The sequence below is a fragment of the Anomaloglossus baeobatrachus genome, chromosome 1 (assembly GCF_048569485.1).
Source record: "Anomaloglossus baeobatrachus isolate aAnoBae1 chromosome 1, aAnoBae1.hap1, whole genome shotgun sequence".
In the NCBI taxonomy this organism is placed as follows: domain Eukaryota; kingdom Metazoa; phylum Chordata; class Amphibia; order Anura; family Aromobatidae; genus Anomaloglossus; species Anomaloglossus baeobatrachus.
Window position 1 is genome coordinate 504,998,304 of NC_134353.1, and position 22,361 is coordinate 505,020,664.

The 22,361-nt window shown below is 45.2% G+C and overlaps 1 protein-coding gene across 2 annotated transcripts; it reads left to right on the forward strand.

The window, feature by feature from the left end:
• The first annotated feature begins 838 nt into the window (after window positions 1-838).
• On the forward strand, window positions 839-21,479 carry INIP (INTS3 and NABP interacting protein). Of its 2 annotated transcripts, XM_075338757.1 has the most exons (5): window positions 982-1,022; window positions 1,550-1,895; window positions 12,807-12,909; window positions 14,776-14,866; window positions 21,165-21,479. In XM_075338757.1, exons 2-5 carry the CDS (start codon window positions 1,847-1,849, stop codon window positions 21,258-21,260), a joined length of 339 nt encoding a protein of 112 aa, XP_075194872.1. In that variant the 5' UTR covers window positions 982-1,022; window positions 1,550-1,846; the 3' UTR covers window positions 21,261-21,479. The 2 variants fall into 2 exon arrangements, with proteins under 2 accessions (XP_075194879.1, XP_075194872.1); XM_075338764.1 differs by lacking the exon at window positions 1,550-1,895 and having other exon boundaries at window positions 839-1,022.
• The last annotated feature ends 882 nt before the right edge of the window (window positions 21,480-22,361 follow it).

The following is a 22,361-nucleotide window of genomic DNA, read 5'->3' on the forward strand; positions in this document are numbered from 1 at the left end:
ACGCTACGAGTCTCGGAAAATGGCGACAAAAGCACCTTTTTTTTCCTATTGCTTAAATAAAGAAAAACTATACATGTTTGGTATCTACATACTCGTACTGACCTGGGGAATCATAATTCAGGTCAGGTTTACCAAATAGTGAACACAGCTAATAAAAAGCCCAAAAAAACATCGTGGAATTGCACTTTTTTTTGCAATTTTACTGCATTTGGATTTTTTTTTCATTTTCTGGAATGATAGGGACAGAATGAATGGTGTCATTCAAAAGTACAACTCGTCCTGCACAAAACAAGCTCTTATAAGATATCGATGGAAAAATAAAAAAGTTGTGGCTCTTGGAAGAAGAGGAGGGATGTTAAATGTGGAAAATAAGTTGTAGCAAAGCAGTAAATAAAAAGCAACCAAAATAAAAACATCACAAGGCCTCACTCATCCATGGATGGAAATAAACAAAGATGCTGGGCTCGGAACAAGGTGTCCTTGTTTCCCAAATCTCAGAATTTTCTGTATATAGAATATATAGAATATAAAAGAAGTTTTAGGTCTGGGAAGGAAAGTGCAAAAATAAAATATCCCAGTGGTTATAGGGTTAATGGGGACGCCCCCCCGCCCCCGTGCTGTTGTGTCATTCCCAGCTGTCCGCACATCACATATATGGCTCCACCCCTGCTGCCGATCAGCTGGTCACTTTGTATAGTCATAGAGTGGACAATTCACCAGTCATCTCGTGCTCATCTACACCACATCCTAGTACTCTATGGTAGATGACGTAATGCACTGAGGCTGATGGCGCCATCTTGGTTTTGGGAACGAATACCGGTACAACACAAAATGAACAAAGCAAACCGCACTACAATGTAGCCGTATAATTGTCTCCTGAAGAGGAGTGGAGGTTAGGCCGAGTGTGTTTAGATCTCTAAAGCAATTTCGGCAGCAGCGTCTTTTGGTTGCTTAGTAACGACGCACACGTCTACTCTTCCGACGAGCGGTTGGCAAGATGGCGGCTCCGCCACCGGCAGCAGGTATGACCACGGCGATATTAGTATTCAGAGTCCGGCAGTGCATAACGTGTGTACATGAGCGGGTCTGAGGCGGGGTGGGCTGCACTCCACCTCTGTTATCTTGGTGATACTATGTCACCTGTGCAGGGTGGCGATGGCTGCTCACATCATGGGGGCTTCAGAGGTGCACTACAGCCTGGAAGAAGCCCACATCATGTGAGGATCCAGTGCTGTGCATTCAGCAGGGGGGCTGTTATATGTATATATATGTGTATATATATATATATATATATATATGTATATATATATATATATATATATATATATGTATATATGTATATTAGCCTCTTGTGGTAGTACATAATACAGCTACTCCCTCACCTCTGCAGCCAGTGTTGAAAACCTGCGGGCAGCAGTCCGTCATCTGTATTTCAGGTATGAGCGCTATAATTCACAAAACCAGCCCCATAGATTATAAACTAAGGGGCTGTTTTTGTAAATCGAGTGTCCAAAAGAGACTTTTCTGCATCTTTTTCTTTTTATCGTAGTCACGGATTAAATTCTCCAATGCAAATCTGCATCTGTGAAAAAGCTGGGCACAAGTGATGAGCGAGCCCTACAACGCTTGGGATGTGAGATGAGCGAGCCCTACAACGCTTGGGATGTGAGATGAGCGAGCCCTACAACGCTTGGGATGTGAGATGAGCGAGCCCTACAACGCTTGGGATTTGTGATGAGCGAGCCCTACAACGCTTGGGATTTGTGATGAGCGAGCCCTACAACGCTTGGGATTTGTGATGAGCGAGCCCTACAATGCTTGGGATGTGAGATGAGCGAGCACTACCATGCTCAGAACTCGTGATAAGCGAGCACTACAACGCTTGGGAGTGCTCGGTACATGTAACGAGAAGTGATCACTATCATGCTGGGTACACGTAACGGGTAGTGATGAGCGAGCACTACCATGCTTGGGACACAAATTGAGTAGTGATGAGTGAGAACTCCCGTTCTCGGGACTTAAATCCAGTAGTGATGAGTGAGCACTACCGTGCTCTGTACAGGTAACGAGTAGTGATGAGTGAGCACTACCCTGCTCGGGTACTCGTAATGAGAAATGAACAGTGATGAGCGAGCACTCCCATGCTCAGGTGCTCAGTACTCATAACTTGTGATGAGTTGACACTACCATGCTCAGGTGCTTGGTACTCGTAACTAGTGATGAGCGAGCACTACCATGCTCAGTGCTCGGTACTCGTAACTAGTGATGAGTGGGCACTACCATGCTCAGGTGCTCAGTACTCGTAACTAGTGATGAGTGAGCACTACCATGCTCGGTACTCGTAACTAGTGATGAGGGAGCACTACCATGTTCAGGTGCTCGGTACTCGTAACTAGTGATGAGGGAGCACTACCATGCTCAGGTGCTCGGTACTCGTAACTAGTGATGAGTGGGCACTACCATGCTCAGGTGTTTGGTACTCATAACTAGTGATGAGCGAGCACTACCATGCTCAGGTGCTCGGTACTCGTAACTAGTGATGAGTGGGCACTACCATGCTCAGGTGCTCGGTACTCGTAACTAGTGATGAGGGAGCACTACCATGCTCAGGTGCTCGGTACTTGTAACTAGTGATGAGTGAGCACTACCATGCTCAGGTGCTCGGTACTTGTAACTAGTGATGAGGGAGCACTACCATGCTCAGGTGCTCGGTACTTGTAACTAGTGATGAGTGGGCACTACCATGCTCAGGTGCTCGGTACTCGTAACTAGTGATGAGGGAGCACTACCATGCTCAGGTGCTCAGTACTCGTAACTAGTGATGAGGGAGTACTACCATACTTGGGTGCTCGGTATTCGTAACTAGTGATGAGCGGGCACTACCATGCTCAGGTGCTCGATACTCCTAACTAGTGATGAGGGGGCACTACCATTCTCGGGTGCTCGGTACTCATAACTAGTGATGAGCGGGCACTACCATGCTCAGGTACACGATACTCATAACTAATGATGAGCGGGCACTACCATGCTCCGTGCTCGGTACTCGTAACTAGTGATGAGCGAGCACTACCATGCTCAGGTGCTCGATACTCCTAACTAGTGATGAGCGGGCACTACCATGCTCCGTGCTCGGTACTCGTAACTAGTGATGAGCGAGCACTACCATGCTCAGGTGCTCGATACTCCTAACTAGTGATGAGCGAGCACTACCATGCTCCGTGCTCGGTACTCGTAACTAGTGATGAGGGAGCACTACCATGCTCAGTGCTCGGTACTCGTAACTAGTGATGAGCGGGCACTACCATGCTCAGTGCTCGGTACTCGTAACTAGTGATGAGCGGGCACTACCATGCTCAGGTACACGATACTCATAACTAGTGATGAGCGAGCACTACCATGCTCCGTGCTCGGTACTCGTAACTAGTGATGAGGGAGCACTACCATGCTCAGTGCTCGGTACTCGTAACTAGTGATGAGCGGGCACTACCATGCTCAGTGCTCGGTACTCGTAACTAGTGATGAGCGGGCACTACCATGCTCAGGTACACGATACTCATAACTAGTGATGAGCGGGCACTACCATGCTCAGATGCTTGGTACTCATAGAGGTTGAGATGGGCTTGACTCGAGTACCTGCGTATAATGGAAGTCAATGGGGAACACAGCCTTTCATTACCGAGACAGTCATCATCCGTCCTTGCCCCGGCCCGTTGAGGTAGTGATCTGGAAGATGCTGAGATCAGAGATGGTACACAGCTTCCATAACTCCCATTCATTTCAATAGGAGTTATGGAAACAGCAAAGCTCATCTGCTCCTGAAGTTTCCATAGTTTGACTATCAGTAGTTGTGGCAAGGATGGATTATTCCTGTCAGACCCATGAAAAGCTAAAATGGAAATACCCCTTTAATGATGAAATTGGTGAATCTGGTACTCTAACTAGTATACATAGCCGGTTCTGTGGGTGAGCGACATATGTAGGCTGCCGCATGGATGAGTGGACCAATATCTGTTGTGACAGGAATATTGTGTAAACGGCCAAATATAATGTCAATGCTGTGAGTCAGTGGCTGTGCGCACGGTGTCATGTAATGTCGTGATATTGTGCAGCACTCAGCGGTGAATTAAGAGCGCACAGCCCTGTGCCTAGCCTCCATTAGTGCACAATGCTTCTTGGCTATATATAGTACAGGTAAGCCACAGGATAACTGCGTGCTAGGCACTGACTTCAGGAGGAAGGCTCATCACACAGTTCATGCCGCTTTTCCTTAAATGTCAAAAAATAATTTGCTTCACAAAAACTTTCCAACTTCAGTTTTTTGGGGATTTTTTTTCTCCCATTCCGGGTAACTCAATCATATTTTTCAAAAGTAGGTGCAACCCGGCCAGGAGGGGGCGTTGCTGAGCTGTCCTGACATATTCCTCATAATTTACACCAAAAGGATGCCGTAAATTACACCACACTTTTCTAGCAATCTGTCACTGGCATACATTTCTTGTGCGGACACACGGACGCTAAAAGATGCGCCAGATTAATTAAGAGACATAAACCGCTATGCATTAGGTGTATCTTACTCTGGTACACTCTTCAACCATACTGACATTCAAAAACGCCCATTACAAAATAGTGTGACAGGTTAGATGCCTGACCACTGCACCAGGATGAGCCGGGTAGAGTCCCGGGACTGTCACATCTAATGGATGCGGCAATTCCGGACGGCTGCTGGCTGATATTGTTAGGCTGGGGGGCTCCCCATAACGTGGAGCTCCCCATCCTGAGAATACCAGCCTTCAGCCGTATGGCTTTATCTGGCTGGTATTAAAATTGGGGGGGACCGCACGCCGTTTTTTTTTTATTTAATTATTTATTTATTTTACTGCACGATATATACCCACCCACCGGCGGCTGTGATTGGTTGCAGTGAGACAGCTGTCACTCAGCGTGGGGGCGTGTCTGACTCCAACCAATCATAAGCGCCGGTGGGCGGAGAAAGCAGTGAATACGAGATGGAATAATGAGCGGCCGGCTTTTTCAAGAGAGGAGAAGCCGCCGGAGCAGTGTGACAGCTGTGCAGCAGCCACGCCCATGATTGGTCAGTGATCAGTGAGTATGAGGGAAAGACAGACAGAGAGAGACCGACAGACAGAGACCAGGAGTGCTTTTAACGATTTAGAACGTTCTGCTGGACATCCTGAGCATGCGCAGTAGAGTGTGACGGAATCCTGCACTGGAATCCGTCGCCATGCATTTGGAATCCAAAACCATAGACATCCATTATGCCTCTTAGGCCTTGTGCGCACTAGGCATTTTTGCCGCGTTTTTAGCGGCGTTTTTTACCGCGTTTTTGTGCTGAAAACGCAGTGACGTTGCTTCCCCAGCAATGTCTATGGGTTTTCATAAGTGCTGTCCACACACAGTGTTTTTTTGTAGCTGCGTTTTTGTGGTGACCACAAAAATGCAGCATGTCAATTATTTCTGCGTTTTTCACTGCATTTTTCACCCATTGAGTTCAATGAGATGTTCAACAACGCAATGAAAAACGCATATAGCCGCGTTTCTATGACTAAAAACGCAGCTATAAACGCAAGGGGTGGGCAGTAAAGTGACGTGTACAGGAAGAGGATTCCTTCTGTTGGTAAACACAGAAGCAGGAATCCTCCCGGTACCGTCACCGCTGCCTCCACCTCCCGTCCTGTGCATGTCAGCTCCGTGCGGCGCCATGTCTGGGCGGGAGGTGGAGGCAGCGGCGAAAACAAAAGTGAACAGTAGAAAAAAAAAAATGTCATATATACTCACCTGTCTGCAGGGTCCCGGTGCCATGCCCGCTCCCATCTCCTCCCGGTACCGCCGCTCTGCCTGTGTGCAGTCTCCCCGGGGCAGGACCTTGCTTGCAGGACCTGGCGGTGGATCACCTGATGCAGTGACCTGACGCATCACCTGATCGTAGTCTCGCCGGCTTTTTCGCGCCCGGCCGGCTATCAGCTGATCCTGCCGTCAGGGGACTTCATCAGCTGATTACCGGCAGCTCCTGCAGCGATCGGACAGGATCAGACTCCTGTCCAATCGATCGCTGCAGGAGCTGCCGGTAATCAGCACAGCACATAAGTGAGTATTATTTTTTTCTTTCTACTGATGCATCAGCTGATTGTATAATCGGCTTTTATACAATCAGCTGATGTGTGATGTGATTCACGTCCTTTAACCTGACACATCATCTGATCGCTTTGCCTTCCAGCAAACCGATCAGATGATATTGGATCCGGATTGGACGGCGCGGGACCCTAACCCAGGATTACTGCGGAGGGGGGTTCTTTATTTCAATAAAGATGGAGTCACTAATTGTGTTGTGTTTTTATTTCTAATAAAAATATTTTTCTGTGTGTTGTGTTTTTTTTTTTTATCATTACTAGAAATTCATGGTGGCCATGTCTAATATTGGCGTGACACTATGAATTTCGGGCTTAGGGCTAGCTGATAATATACAGCTAGCCCTAACTCCATTATTACCCAGCTAGCCACCCGGCATCAGGGCAGCTGGAAGAGTTGGATACAGCGCCAGAAGATGGCGCTTCTATGAAAGCGCCATTTTCTGGGGTGGCTGCGGACTGCAATTCGCAGTGGGGGTGCCCAGAAAGCTTGGGCACCCTGCACTGTGGATTCCAATCCCCAGCTGCCTAGTTGTACCCGGCTGGACTCAAAAATTAGGCGAAACTCACGTCATTTTTTTTTTTTTTTTAATTATTTCATGAAATTCATGAAATAATTAAAAAAAAAAAAAGGGCTTCTCTATATTTTTGGTTCCCAGCCGGGTACAAATAGGCAGCTGGGGGTTGGGGGCAGCCCGTACCTGCCTGCTGTACCCGGCTAGCATACAAAAATATGGCGAAGCCCATGTCATTTTTTTTTTCTTTTTGGGCAAAAAACTGCATACAGTCCTGGATGGAGGATGCTGAGCCTTGTAGTTCTGCAGCTGCTGTCTGCTCTCCTGCATACACTAGTGAATGGAGGATGCTGAGCCTTGTAGTTCTGCAGCTGCTGTCTGCTCTCCTGCATACACTAGTGAATGGAGGATGCTGAGCCTTCTAGTTCTCCAGCTGCTGTCTGCTCTCCTACATAGACCTTTTTTTTTTTTTTCATCAACAATCTTTAATGGCATTGTGCACTGATTACAAATGCAGTGAGCAAAAACGCAGCAAAAAACGCACCAAATCGCAGCAAAAACGCATGCGTTTTTGTCGCGTTTTTTAGCCACGGGTGAGTTTTTTGAGACAAAAACGCAGCGTGAAAAAAACGCCTAGTGCGCACATACCCTTAACGGATCCTGACGGAATCCTGCGGAGTGCGTTTTTTTTACAGCAACAAAAAATGCTACATTCAGCGTTCATTCTGCCCGACGGTCACAACAACTGATGCGCCGCAAGGCGGATGCCACGCAAGTCCATCCGTTGCAATCCACCCTTAATAGAAGCCTCTGAGGAATAAACGGTTTCCTGCAACGGTTACTAGAATTGTTCAAGGCGGCGGATAGCAACAGATGCTGTTCAACGCAAGTGTGAAAGCAGCCTCAGGTGTCTGACCACCGCTCCACTTGTTCTCTATGGAGCTAAGCACAGCGCCAAGCAGCAAAATAGGGACTGACTAGAGCAGGGGTTAAACATGCTGCTCTATTCTAATGGGAAATATATAAATAGCAACAAAAAGAGGAATAATTATCCTCCAAAGAACATTACTTACAGCGAAGAAGGGCTGCAGTGTGTACATCGCCCTGGCCAAAAACTAGTGCTCTAGCAGGATACAGCTAAACCCCCACTAAGTGGATGTGCAGTTTTATCATCCAGCAATCGCCCCCTCCATGTTTGGAAGTGTGTGTGTGATTTGCCCCTCCTGCACCTGTGATGCCTCCACTTAGTGGGGATTTAGCTGTATCCTGGTAGAGTACTAGTTTTTGGCCTGGGCGATGTACACACTGCAGCCCTTCTTTGCTGTAAATAAGGCTCTATTCTAATATGCTAAAAATTCTCCATTCTGGCAATCCTAGCACACAAGCCCCCACCGATTAACTTATAGATAGGTGACAACCCATTTAACACCTTAACGACCCATGATGTGCTAGGTACATGATGGCTCTTCTCCCTGCCTTTGATGCAGGCTTGCATAACGAGCCCACATCTTTTCATGCACATCGGCTGATTTAATCAGCCGACATCTGCCTCAAAAAGCTCTCCGCCCACGGTTTTTAATCTGTTAAATGCTGCTATCGATTTCTGATAGCGTCATTTAATGCGCATCGGCAGGGGACGCACTGTTCTGACCCTTCATTCGCGTGCCCGCGACGCGATGTACGCCAAAGTGTTATCATGACAGCCAGGGGAATGCTGAAGACCCACTGTGTTTGTCATCACAGTACTCCTGTGGAAAAAAGCCTGTGACTGGCATTCATAGGAGACTGTGATTTTTATTTTTTTTTTTATATAATATATACACAGCAATGCTGATGCTCTGCTGTATATAGCATAAGTGTTTGGATCATTGCGAGCCACTTCCAGTGTTTGAATGGCTCACACTTGGGGTAAAATAAACATTATTAGATGTAGTGTGTACAAAAAACCCTGCTGTCCATCCCTTGGAAGTGCTCCGCTTATGGCTGGGCAGTTTGGCTCTCCACCTACATACAGCCAGTCAGTAACTTCTAAAGTCCGGCTGCAGCCGCAGAAACTAACTTCAACGGGTCCGCTCTTCTCTATTAGGGTATGTTCACACATCAGGTTTTTGCTGTGCGGCACAATCTGGCACTTTTCTGAAAAACCAGATGCGGCAACAGCTGTTGCAGCATCCGGTTTTTCCCCCATAGACTTGCATTAGTGCCGGATTGTGCCGCATGGCCTTGCGTTGCGTCTGTTTTTTTGCCATATGCGGCTGCGGCGGCCGGATAAAACGTTGCATGCTGGGTTATTCCGTGTCAATTGGACCAGTGGTCCCCACTCGACGTTCTCCGATTTTGCTGAAAATTTATAAGGATGTACATGTATGTTTGACAATTCTTAATAGGATTATAATACCAATTCTTAGTGAATTGGTTGTGGTATAACCCCCATGGACCAACGCAAGGGTTTGAATAGTGCAGTTACCATTCATTGCGTATTAATAAATAACACCATGTTCAGTGGCATTTTTCTTTTCTTAAATGGAGAGACTCCAAAAAAAAACCCCAATGATCCTTGTAGAGAAAAATGTGCTCTTTCAAATGATAACAGAATTAATATATTTTAGGGGTACCCTTTTTGGGAAATTTGACCTAAAAATAGGTAAAATTCAGTTTTTTAAGTTTGTCATCATATGTGGGTGTGAATATTTCCACAAATACATATGCTTTGACCGTGATATTGCAGCAATGCAAAGCCATGAAGATGTTTGTTGTGCAGGGTAAAGCACCAGTTCCTATTGGTTTTTGGTCTTGAGTTATATATGGGCAAAGTTTGGCATAAATTTTATGCGACACGTTTTACAAGCTACTTTGACACAAAATTGCGGCCGAAATATTGTTTTGTCATAGCCGGTAATAATTTTATCGCGTTTAGCAGGAAAAGTTGAGCTAGTATGCCAAATTTCAGCATCATAGCCAGTATAGAACTCTAATGGCTATGTGCCAAAGTTTGCAAAATCCTCTTAGCTGAAGCCGCAGGCTTGGGGGGGGCCTCCAGTGAAAGGTCAACAGTGCCCAATATATTTTGAGATCTGGCCCTAAAAATTTACAGAACCTCTTTTCAAACATACATGTACATCCTTATAAATTTTCAGCAAAATCGGAGAACGTCGAGTGGGGACGATTTTTAAAACTGGTCCAGTTGACACGGAATGACCCTGCTGCGTTTTTTGCTGCGGCGAAAAAAACGCATCGTGCCAGATCCAGCAATGCTGTGCCATTTACAATGCAAGCCTATGGACACCAGATGCGGCGTCCTGCGGCGAAAAAACGCATTTGGCCGCCAGATGCGGTTTTTTTTTGCACTGCGCATGCTCAGGATCAAACCGGATCCGGCAAAAAATGGACGGGCCGCATGGAAAAACGTATGCAACGCATCTGTTTTTTTTCGCCGCATCCGTTGCATAGGTTTTTGAGCTGGATTCGGCCAGTCAGAAAAAAAACTGATGTGTGAACTTAGCCTTATAAAGAAAGAATAGATGATAACCGAGATTTTAGTTGTGCTTGCTGTTTTTGACTATTGGTGACCTTATGTTCAAAGAACTCCAGTATATCCCAAAAGTGAGTACACCCCTCACATTTTTGTAAATATTTTATTATATCTTTTCATGGGATAACACTGAAGATATGACACTTTGAATACAATGTAAAGTAGTCAGAGTACAGCTTGTAAAGCAGTATAAATTTGCTGTGCCTTCTAAATAACTCAACACACAGCCATTAATATCTAAGCCGCTGGCAACAAAAGTAAGTACACCCCTTAAGTGAAAATCGCTAAATTGTCCCCAAGGTGTCAATATTTTTTGTGTGCCACCATTATTGTCAAGCACTGCCTTAACTCTTGGGCATGGAGTTAATTAGAGCTTCAGAGGGGCCACTGGAATCCTCTTCCATTCCCCATCACGACATCACGGAGCTCGGAGCTGGTGGATGTTAGAGACCTTGTGCTCCTCCACCTTCCATTTGATTATGCCCTACAGTTGCTCAATAGGGTTTAGTCTGGTGACATGCTTGGCTAGTCCACCACCTCTACCCTCAGTTTCTTTAGAAACGCAGTGGTCGTCTTGGAGGTGTGTTTGGGGTCGTTATCATGTTGAAATACTGCCCTTTGCCCAGTTTGTGAAGGGAGGGGATCATGCTCTGCTTCAGTATGTCACAGTACATGTTGGAATTCATGGTTCCCTCAGTGCTCCCCAGAGTCTGCAGAACTCATGCAGCCCCAAACCATGACACTCCCACCACCATGCTTGACTGTAGGCAGGACACACTTATATTTATACTCCTCACCCGGTTGCTTCCACACACGCTTGAAACCATCTGAACCAAGTAAGATTATCTTGGTCTCATCAGGCCACAGGACATAGTTCCAGTAATCCATATCCTTAGCCTGCAGTTTGCTGAAGACAAGTAGACATTCTTGTGCATCATCATTAGAACAGGCTTCCTTCTGGGACAACAGCCATGCAGACCATTTTCATGCATTTTGTGTGTTGCATCTGGGCTTAGCACTGACAGGCTGATTCCCTCCCCCACCCCTTTACCCTCTGCAGCAATGCTGGCAGCATTCATACGTCTATTTTGAAAAGACAACCTCTGGCTATGACTCTGAACGCGTGCACTCCACTTTGGTCGGCCACAGCAAGGCCTGTTCTGAGTGGAACCTGTCTTGTTAAACCACTGTATGGTCTTGGCCACTGTATTGCACCTCACTTTCAGGGTGTTGTCAATCTTTTTATAGCCCAAGCCATCTTTATGTAGAGCAACAGTGGGTTTTTTTTCTCAGATCCTCAGAGAATTCTTTGCTATGAGCTGCCATGTTGAACTTCTAGTGCCCAGTATGAGAGTGTGTGTGAGCGATAACACCAAATGTAACACACCTGCTCCCCATTCACATCTGAGTCCTTGTAACATGAAGGCGTCACATGACACCAGGCAGGGAAAATGGCTAATTTGGATGTAGTCTAATTAGGGGAGTACTCACTTTTGTTGCCAGTGGTTTTGATAATAATTGCTGTGTTCTTATTTAGAGGACACACCAAATTTTCATTATCAATCTCCAAGCTGTTGGTTACTGGCAATGATTGTTTTAGCACCAAGAGATTATCATTGCTGGGACTCCATCAGCTATGGCAGCGTGTGAGCCCTAGTCCAACACTCCCACTTGTGCAATTATCAGACATGGTATATACATATAATTAAAAAAAAATGTGTATAAACATACATGGCATACCATATTCATAAAACATGATAAACTTCATTAAAAAACATACAACCTGTGAGTTTTGCACCCCATTGACCTTTGGCAGTTGTATATTTACAACGCATTCATGGGTAAACAATTAATACACACTTGATAATCACTGTTTAACTAGCAGGAGATCATCATTAGAGGACTACTTGGCCTGCTGCGAGGTAGTCCAGCAGCTGCATGAGCTCCTTATAACCCTGCTCTACATTAAAATAATGCGAGATCTGCAACAGAGAAAACAGCGATTTTATCAAAATGACAGCAAACAGCTCAGTAAGTGACACATCGCTGGAATCAGGGTCTCTGTCTCTATATTATGCTGTTCTTTTATGAGGTAGCAAAAACCTGGTGACAAAGTGTGTCTTTAATGAAGATTTTGACACAGATCTGCATGCCTTTCTTTATGCCAGCTGTACCAGCAAAGTCAATGAGGATTACTGTGCACACATTGCTTATTTTTTCCTTGCAGATTTGGTGCAGAAAATAATCAGCAGCATGTCAACGCTTTGTGCGTTTTTGCAGCCCTTCCACTCATTGACTTCATTAAGAAAAAAACGCACCGAAAACCCATGTGATTTTTGGTGTGTTTTTCTGCCAGAAGGTGCCAATTTGATGCAGAAAATTTCTTCACCAAATCTGCAACATGCGCACACAGCCTAAAAACGACTTTTCTAAAATCAATGCATTCGTCTATCGTTTCAAAGTCTCTTTTAGTCAAGTAACATATTCATCCGAAACCAGATAACTACAGGTATTATATTGGTTGCTTATGTTACCAAGGATATCAATTACGTTTCATTTTTTTTCCATTTAAGATACTTTTTTTTTAATTACCCATTTCTTTGTGATCCCTAGGTTTTGCAAGTAAGAACAGAGTTGCTATTTTGGCAGAACTAGACAAAGAGAAGAGAAAATTGATTCTGCAAAACCAATCTTCAACAAACAATCCAGGGGCAAGGTAAGCATGGTTCCAGCTATAGTTAGAATCCCTATTATTTGTTGTTGTCCAAAACCCAAATATACAAGCCATTTTTTATGTTGACATGACTAAGTCACCCAAGAATAAAATACAGAACAGTTAGAGAAATTTTTAACTCTTAGATTCAGCTTAACTCTTTGCCAACATATGACGTACATTTATATCCTATATCGGTGGATCCCTAAATTTGATGTAGGCTTTCATGCGGGTCGGGGGCCGTCATTCTATGTGCCCATGACGTGATCATGGAGTGCCGATGGGTTGCCTTGACAGCCGTGGATCTGCTAAAGACCACCATTCCTGTTAGGTTGGTAATCCTGTGTCATCAGTCAGCAGAAGTTAATTCCTGCTGACTTGTGAAGTGCTGCTAGGAGCTCAAGTTGCTAATAACCACTCACAGCCACCTCCACCACTTATCCGGTTTCTCAACGCTGATAATATCTTCAGCTTTGCTCCAGCGATTCCGGACTTTTGCATGTGTTCCTGTTACTGGTGGTCTGTGTGGTTTGGAAATATTCCTTTTAGTGTATTTCCTCCCTGTGTCTTATTTCTTCCCATACATGTTTAGTTTCTCCCCTGTGTCTGATTGCAGTGTATATGCGTTTTGGTTCTCCCCTGTCTGCGTTATTTGTGGGGTTTGTTACTTTGGTCCAGCGCTCCCCATGGGTGGGGAAAAGGGGTTGTTAAACCAGGGTTCAGACAGGATTTAGGGTCATGCTGGCGGTCCAGACCTTGCTACCATGAAGCGTACTTCTGGGATAAGGGACAACGCACGGTCCCCAGACTGTTGGCCAGTCTAGGTGTCCTTGCCCAATTACCCATCACTCGTGTGATAGCAGAACTGTAGTATTGCTGTGTCTAGTAGCAGCATTCAGATGATTGCAGGTTCAAGTCCCCTAAGGAAGCTAAAACTACAGTAAAAAATGTAAATTTTGTTTATTAAAAAAAATATGAAAAAAATAAAAGTTCAAGTCAGCCCACTTTTCTCCTATTAAAAGAAATAAAAAATAAATGTAGTTGGTAATGCTATGTCCGTAAAAGTGTGTTGTATCAAAATAAAAAATCAATTAACCCAATTGGTAAATGTCGTAATGATAGAAAAATATTGAAAAACCAGAATTGTGTCTTTTTAGCTGCCGCAACATTGCTGTAGTAACCTGCTGCCGTTTATACCAATAATGCCCTTACAACTGATTGGCAGATTTCTGTGTACACTGTGCATTGCAGAAAACTGCCAATCAGTGGTGTGGGAGAGATTATTCACCGCTCAGCATTCTGAGCTCTGCTAGATTTGCAGCAGAGAAAACAGCGATTGTATAAAAAAATGACAGCATGCAGCTCAGTAAATAATACATAGCTAGTATCAGGCACTCAGCCCCTACATTATGCTGGTCTCAGATTACATAGCAAAACATGGTGACAGATTCCCTTTTATTAGTGCCATCTGGATGAACGCGTTTAATCACCTCTCCTTCACAACACAATCAAAAGGTACATATACTGCATTAAAAAAATTGTAACCCCTTCCCGACCTTTGATCTGGTGTTTGAGGGACATCATCAGAGAGGCAGGATATCTATTTGCTAATAAATCTGTCAAATAATTTCAGTTTTTGCACTTTTGAGCTGCTTCAGTAAATATAAACATTGCCTGGTATCCAAGGAAAATGACTAACATGTCATCCTAATTCCATTCCTAGTTGTGCATGACTTGAGAAAGGTTAGGCAAAGGTGAGCATGGATTTCATGTGACCGCAGTACTTTCTGATTCAGGCCTGCATTTTCTATGTGTGATTTCAAAATACAAAATCATTTAACATTTTGATATTTGTATATCTTCTTACAGTATAGCCCTTGCACGGCCAAATGTTAACAAGGATTTCCGTGACCACGCTGAGCAGCAGCATATAGCTGCCCAACAAAAAGCTGCACTTCAGGTATGTTCAACATTAAAAAAGGAAATTAGATGGAAATGTCTACATCACATGATGTAAAGCAGGGGTGCACAACATTTTTTGGTCCCTTTCCCTTGTGGAAAGGGACCTTAAAAAGATCCCCCGCAGAAATGATGGCCTTGATCGCAATCTTACTGATGATGAGTTCATGGCATTGCAAGATCTGGAAAAGAATGAAAATCTAATAATAAAGCCTTCTGATAAGGGAGGGAATCTCGTGATACTGAGTCATGAAAAATACCTCGAAATGTGCCATCGTGTACTGAATGACAAATACACATATGAAGTGCTCACCTCCAATCCTCTTGATAGGTACAGTACATCTTTACTTAACATACTAGAGGAGGCAAGGAGTAGTGGTCTGCTGAGCAGCAATGAATATGATTTTTTGAAACCCGCTTGCCCAGTTATGCCGACATTCTACACCTTGCCAAAGGTTCACAAAGGGCTGGAGGGGTTGAAGGGCCGTCCTATCGTATCAGGTGTGAACTCATTTACCCAGAATAGTGGTATATATATCGATGAGGTTTTACGTCCCTTTGTCATCTCACTTCCATCTTATACACGAGATACAGCGGATCTATTGGGGAAGTTGGACGGCATCACGGTTGGAGAGGACGTCCTTCTGGCCTCGATTGACGTTGAGGCCCTTTATAGCAACATACCTCACACATTAGGTTTGAAAGCAGCCGAATATTATCTGAATACAAGAACGAGGGAATATCGTGATCATAATCGGTTCCTATTGAAATTGTTGGAGTTCGTATTACATCATAACCTCTTTAAATTCGACGGTAAGTACTTCCACCAGCTCAGGGGGACAGCTATGGGGAGCCCTTGTGCTCCCTCGTATGCTAACCTCTTCCTGGGCTGGTGGGAAGAAACCGTCGTCTTTACGGATGGGGACCACTGGTGGCAACCACATATATTATTGTGGTCAAGATATATAGATGACGTTTTTGTCTTGTGGTCAGGGTCCAACGAATTATTTGTGAGGTTTGTAGAGCTGCTCAACGTGAATGAGCTTAATCTTCACTTCACGAGTGAGGTGGACACTAAGGCACTCCCTTTTTTAGATGTGATTATTGAAAAAGAACCAGATGGCGCTCTCTCCACCAGCACATATCGCAAACCCACGTCAACCAACAATATCTTGAGGTGGGACAGTCATCACCCACTCCCTTTAAGGAATGGCATTCCCAAGGGTCAATACCTTCGTCTGAGACGCAATTGCTCAACGATGGAGGCATATCAATCTCAGGCGAAGGATATGACCAGACGCTTTGTAGACAGAGGTTACCCTCCTGGGGTATTACATCGGGCTAGGGACCATGCAGAAAAACAAGATAGGACAGTACTCCTGCACGGCTGTGGTAGGAAGATGAAAGAGGAGGATGACATAACTAGACTGATTGGGACTTTCGACTGCCAGAGCGAGCGGGTCCGTAGGGTGCTCTATAAACATTGGGACATCCTTACTCTGGATCCTGATCTTAGACATATGATCTCACAGAGACCGAGCATCACGTACAGGAAGGGGAGGTCCCTTCGGGACAGATTGGTCCACAGTTGTTACACCAGACCAAAACCCCCCGGTACATGGCTAGATAGAGGCATATGTGGTTTCTATAGGTGTGGTGATTGTTCCTACTGCAACGTAATGAGCCCTGCTAAGTCCACTAGGAGCTCAAAGAACGGGAAGGAATTTTTCCTAAGGTCCTTCGCCAACTGTAAGACGATGGGAGTGGTGTATGTGGCCACTTGCACATGCCCCATGGATTATGTGGGTAAGACGAGGAGAGAGTTGCGAAGGAGGGTTGGAGAACACCTCGGTGATGTGCGTAATCAACGGGACACCTCCCTAGGTAGGCACATGAATTGTCATCATGGGGGTAACATTCATGAAGTAAGATTTCAGGTTTTGGAGGTGGTGAAGAAGAATCCCAGAGGTGGTGATTATGACAAGATCCTGTTAAGAAAAGAATGTGAGTGGATCTTCAGAATGGAGTCTGTACAACCTGGGGGTCTAAACGAGCAAATATCATATGCCTGTTTTCTTTGATCCCTGGGGTTGGTTATATGGTACCTGGAGTCTGCTGGCTAGAATCCCGCTATAGGGAGGTAAATTTGATGTATCATACATTGCTTTACATATGGCAAGTTATAGATTGATGCTGAGATGGGCCCCCCCTTCCCTCGCCTCCCAGCCCCCCACCATCCTTCCCTCTTGCTGCACGCACCCCATCTCTTTGCCATCCTGTTCCCCTTTCATTGTTATTGGTTTTGTCCCGGTCTGGACTATCTGTTTGGCGGTGTTTAATTGGTTGTACAACGTATTGCTATCGGTGAGAGACTTGGGCTGTTATCATCACAGCCCAAGTATGTCTCTTTGAGAAGACTGCTATGTGCACATAGTATGGCCACCAATAATAGACCTGGGCTGAAATCATTATAACTTAAATGTGTGTCTATGAGAGAACCGTTATGGATCATGCAGGGCGACCCCTTAAGTTGCACGGGGTTATGCTTTATGGGATCTAGATGCTCGTTGTTTTCGGGGGTTAATATATCCATACTCCTCCCCCCCGATAGTCTATCGGTGGTGTCACGGTGGGGGAGTGGCTGAGAGGATCCCTTCATCCTCTTTGTTGATCCTTGTTTACCCAATCGGCCTCGGACACCCGCGCGACGTCACTTCCGGTTATCGCTTTGTGACGTCGTTTCCGGGTGATGTTCCGTGACGACACTTCCGGTTCCGCCCTACGATCTGCGTGTGGAACGCAAGCTGCGTTTCACCGTGGAATACATCAGAGGAGCGTCCCTGGAGACAAATCAAATGTGACCCAGTAGGACGAATTACATGAACGGGATATTGGAGGTAACCTCTTCTGTACCTGCACACATTATGTAAAAGATCTTAAGACCTGATCAGCAATGTTTATGAGGGTTTGGCTTATCGTGGATGGGGGTGTGTTAGGTTGTGGGCGGGGAGGGTGGGCTGATTGGCTGGGGGTGGGGGTGGTTCATTACTGGCATGGTTTAAGAGGAGATCCAGGTGCATCGGATTTCCCCCCTTATCCTGACATCATGCTATCCTGAAACCAACTGGCAAGCCTGACATCAAGCCTCCTGATGATCCAAGTCTGGAGAAACGCGTAGAGGCGTTATTGGGGCTAATTTGGGAAGCGCACATGAACCCACCTTACAGATAAGTCATTGACTAACCTGTATGACCAATACTGGTTGATTCATTATATCACACTTGGTATGATTTATTCCGTATATGGGCAGACTGGCTGTTTAGTATGATGGCATCTGAGGCTAGAATCTGCTCATAAGCCTGCACATTGTTTTTGCACTATACACCATATTGTCTTCCACTTATTAGGCATACCAAGGAGTGATCTTGGATATCAGGTGTATACAATTGTTTTGTGGTATCCAAGGGTGTTTGGGGCTTTATAGGGCCACATATCCATTGTACTTTTGCTTTTGGAGGCACAAGTGGTATCTCATATTCAGTACATTGGATTTGTTCATCGGTTTGTACTACTGCCCCCAGAACCACCAGTGGCATTTGATGTTGGTCTTTAACCTGAGGTTCATGTGCAGCTGTTCCATTTTTTCTGTCCACTGTGAATGTCTGCACCCTGTGTATGAGCTGTTAACCCTATCTATTTTTCATCACTTTGTTGAGGGTTCATTGAGGGTCATATCAGGGACAGCCACCGTCGAGTGGGGGCGCCATTTTTCGCAGGTATCAGGGTGCCAACCCCCGCGGTAGGTAGTGGACAGGAGGGAGGGTTACTGTAAAGGGCGAGTATCTTATTCTCCTCCCTTTATTTTTCCCTTATGAAATAATTTGCACAAAGGGTGTGGATTTTAATTATTATTAATAAAGTACGTGTTTTTAAGGGTTATATATAGTTTGGTATGCAACACCCCCTTTACATATATTTCCAAGGGCCGTATTGCCATATTGAACCAATCCCAAGGGCCACAAAAATTTAAAGAGATACTTATACGAATATATCACCAGAACCATCATCAGTACATTAATTGAGCACCAAAAGAGGATTTGGAGAGATTAACCTCAGTTTCTGCTCCAAAAAAATAAGTGTGAACATACCCCACCTTACATTAAGGGGTACTTTGCACACTACGACATCGCAAGCTGATGGTAGCGATGCCGAGTGCAATAGTCCCCTCCCCCGTCGCAGCTGCGATATCTTGTGACAGCTGCCGTAGCGAACATTATCACTACGGCAGCTTTGCATGCACTACCTGCCCTACGACGTCGCTCTAGCCTGCGAAACGCCTCCTTCCTAAGGGGGCGGGTCGTGCAGCATCACAGCGACATCACACGGCAGGCGGCCAATAGAAGCAGGGGGGCGGAGATGAGCAGGACGTAAACATCCCGCCCACCTACTTCCTTCCTCATTGCAGCCAGGACGCAGTTAAGGAGATGTTCCTCGCTCCTGCGGCTTCACACACAGCGATGTGTGCTGCCGCAGGAACGAGGAACAACATCGTAACATCGGTCCTTCCGAAATTATAGAAATGACCGATGCTACACCGATCATACGATTTCGACGCTTTTGCGCTCGTTAATCGTAGTAAAAAGGATTTACATACTCCGATGTCGACAGCGACGCTGGATGTGCGTCACTTTCGATTTGACCCCACCGTGTCGTGTGCAAAGTACCCCTTAGTGTTTAGAGCAGAATCTCACCAAATCCTCCTCATAATTTCAACACTCTACGTTTTGAGGATAAGTTGGCCATGAAGCATGTTTTGGATTGCTACATGTGTACAAGATCAGAATCGCATCAGCAGATGACAGCCGTGCCAGAGTCACTGTCAGTACACGAAAGCAGTGCCAGAACCACTTTAAGCATATGACTGCGGCGTCGGGACCGCCGTCGGTACATGACTGCAGCGTCGGGACCGCCGTCGGTACATGTAAAGCTTGTCATCTGCAGCCTTCACTCTTCTCCATCTTCAGCAGCACTTCCCGACACAGTACCCTGAAAATTAAAAGTATCATTACACTGTCCCATAAATAAAAATATTTTCCATGTTGTGCCCCTGAATAAATAATTGATTTGCTTCCTGCACGAAATGTCCCCCCCCCCACACTGCCCCTCTCAATAATGCTCCCTACACACTGGCCCTCTCCAAAATCCCCCCCCACACACGCAATGCCCCTCTGCAAAAACACTGCCCCTCTCCAACATATCTCCCCCCACGCTGACCCTCTTTATAATATCCCCCACATACACGCACACATACTGCCCCTTTCTAAACTTCCCCAATACGCACACTGCCCTTCTCCAAAATACCCCCCCCTTCACATACTACTACTCTGCAAAATACCCCCCACATACTCTTCCCCCTCTGCAAAATATCCCCTCCCCACTGCTTCTCTCCAAAATTTTCTCTCTCACACACACATACACACACACACACACACACACACTCTAGTGTCTAAACCGCTGGCAACAAAACTGAGTAGATCCCTAAGTGACAATGCCCAAATTGTTCCCAAAGTGTCACTATTTTGTGTGGACACCATTATTTTCAAGCACTGCCTTAACTCTCTTGTGCATGGAGTTCACTAGAGCTGCTGTAGTCTACTACGTTCGGGTGTCCGCCTACAGAAAACGTATATGTGCAAAAATGGTACAAAACAGAGCACACGCTAACTCAGTCCGCTCCATTACAGTCAACGGCCCTGTCGGCGCATGCGTCTGAAACACGTTTTTCTGGGTGGGGGAGGGGCGGTTCGGACGGATGCCCCGACGGGCCCACTCAATGTAAGGCAAAACACAGTGTGAAAGTAGCCTTATAGCTGGGTGCAAAAATGACAATCACCTTGCTTGTCCACTGATAAATTACTACACTCAGTGCAGTTCTTCTTCTATAAAGGTTTCCAGCTATTCATCACCTATTTTGTTCTGCCCATTTTAGGAGTTTTGTGTGAAAATCTGTTAAATTTGCCTTTTTCTGCCTTGATTTTTTTTGTTTTTTTCCAATACATGCAAAGGAAATAAATGTCTATAACAAGATGTGTTAGAGCAATAATTTTCTGGGAGAAAAATATCATTTTCTGGAACCATTTCATGGGGTCCACAACTTTCATCCATGGCTGTATATTTAAATGGACTGAGAACATTTAGAACCAATTGCTTATTATTCTTCACAATTATTACATATGCTCAGTTATTTAGTATTGTAATTTTTAACAATCATTGCAGCTAATAATATGTTTTCTCTGCAGCATGCACATGCGCACTCCACTGGATACTTCATTACCCAAGATTCTGCTTTTGGAAACTTGATCCTTCCCGTTATCCCACGTCTGGAGGCAGAGTAACACCGCTCCTTATCTTTTCTATTATCTGGAGCTGCTCTTCTTTGAACTGTCCACAAGCTCTGTATAACTTATGTATATATATATATTATGATTTTTTTTACTTTCATGCTATTTTTATACCGGCATAAAACATACAATAAGTAAAACTGTAGACATAAGACTAATGTAGCACATTTGTTTGCTCTTATCAATAAAATAAACCTGCTCAGTTTGAATCTTTTAGCTAGTTATGTGACTTTTTATTTATTTCTTATCGTCATGGAGACCACCTATACTTATACATACAGTCCCAGACAGTCTCAAAGTAGTGAAGACAATTGTTGCAGCAAATGGAAATGGACCTCTTGTGCAGAATGCAAAGACTATGCGTGTAATAAAACAAACTCTGAAGGCTTCTTTCTGACCTGGATTATGTTTCGGGTATCTACTTATTTTTCCATCGGTTCTCTTGAATTGGTTTAAGGCTATGTGCGCACGTGTGCGCTCTGCACCGTACACAAACGGTCCGCTTCAAAGCGCAGCTGAAAAGCTCCGTTCTGAAGCGCCTGGTGCCTGCAGAATTCGTGCGCTCTGCATGCTGCCTCTCCCTACAGACAGCATGCAAAGCGCGCAAAAGAAGTGACATGTCACTTCTTAGAACGCACGCTTCGGGCAGCAGCCGAATCACTGCGTTCTAATACGCCACGTGCGCACGTCTCATGCACAATCTTCATAGATTATGCTGGGGATGCAAGACGCATGCAGTTACGCGTGCGCACATAGCCTAATATTTAAAGGGAACCTGTCATCAGAAATTTAGCTATAAAGCTAAACGTTCCCCCCTCTGCAGCTCCTGGGCTGCATTCTAGGAAGCTTCCTATAGATTTTGTGTCACCTTTTATCCCAAAATAAACACTTTATAAACTGGTACCTTTTCGTATGTAAATTTCTTAATTTTCCATGTGGGCGGGCTGTCTGATGTACGTTGCTGTTCCTCCATCATATTGACGCCGCCCCCGAACGCTGAATTTGAAAGTTCAGGACACCGCCCCTGGGTGCCCGTGGTCCAGCGCATGCGCTGTTCCACTGTAGCGGTGCCGTGCACTGTGTGCACGTGCGACC

Bases quoted from the DNA above. Each gene is read 5' to 3' on its own strand.
- INIP (XM_075338757.1), top strand. From the start codon at position 1,847: ATGCTCAGAACTCGTGATAAGCGAGCACTACAACGCTTGGGAGTGCTC. The intron at 12,910-14,775 runs GTAAGCATGGTT...ATCTTCTTACAG, and splicing joins ACAAACAATCCAGGGGCAAG to TATAGCCCTTGCACGGCCAA. The intron at 14,867-21,164 runs GTATGTTCAACA...TTTTCTCTGCAG, and splicing joins AACAAAAAGCTGCACTTCAG to CATGCACATGCGCACTCCAC.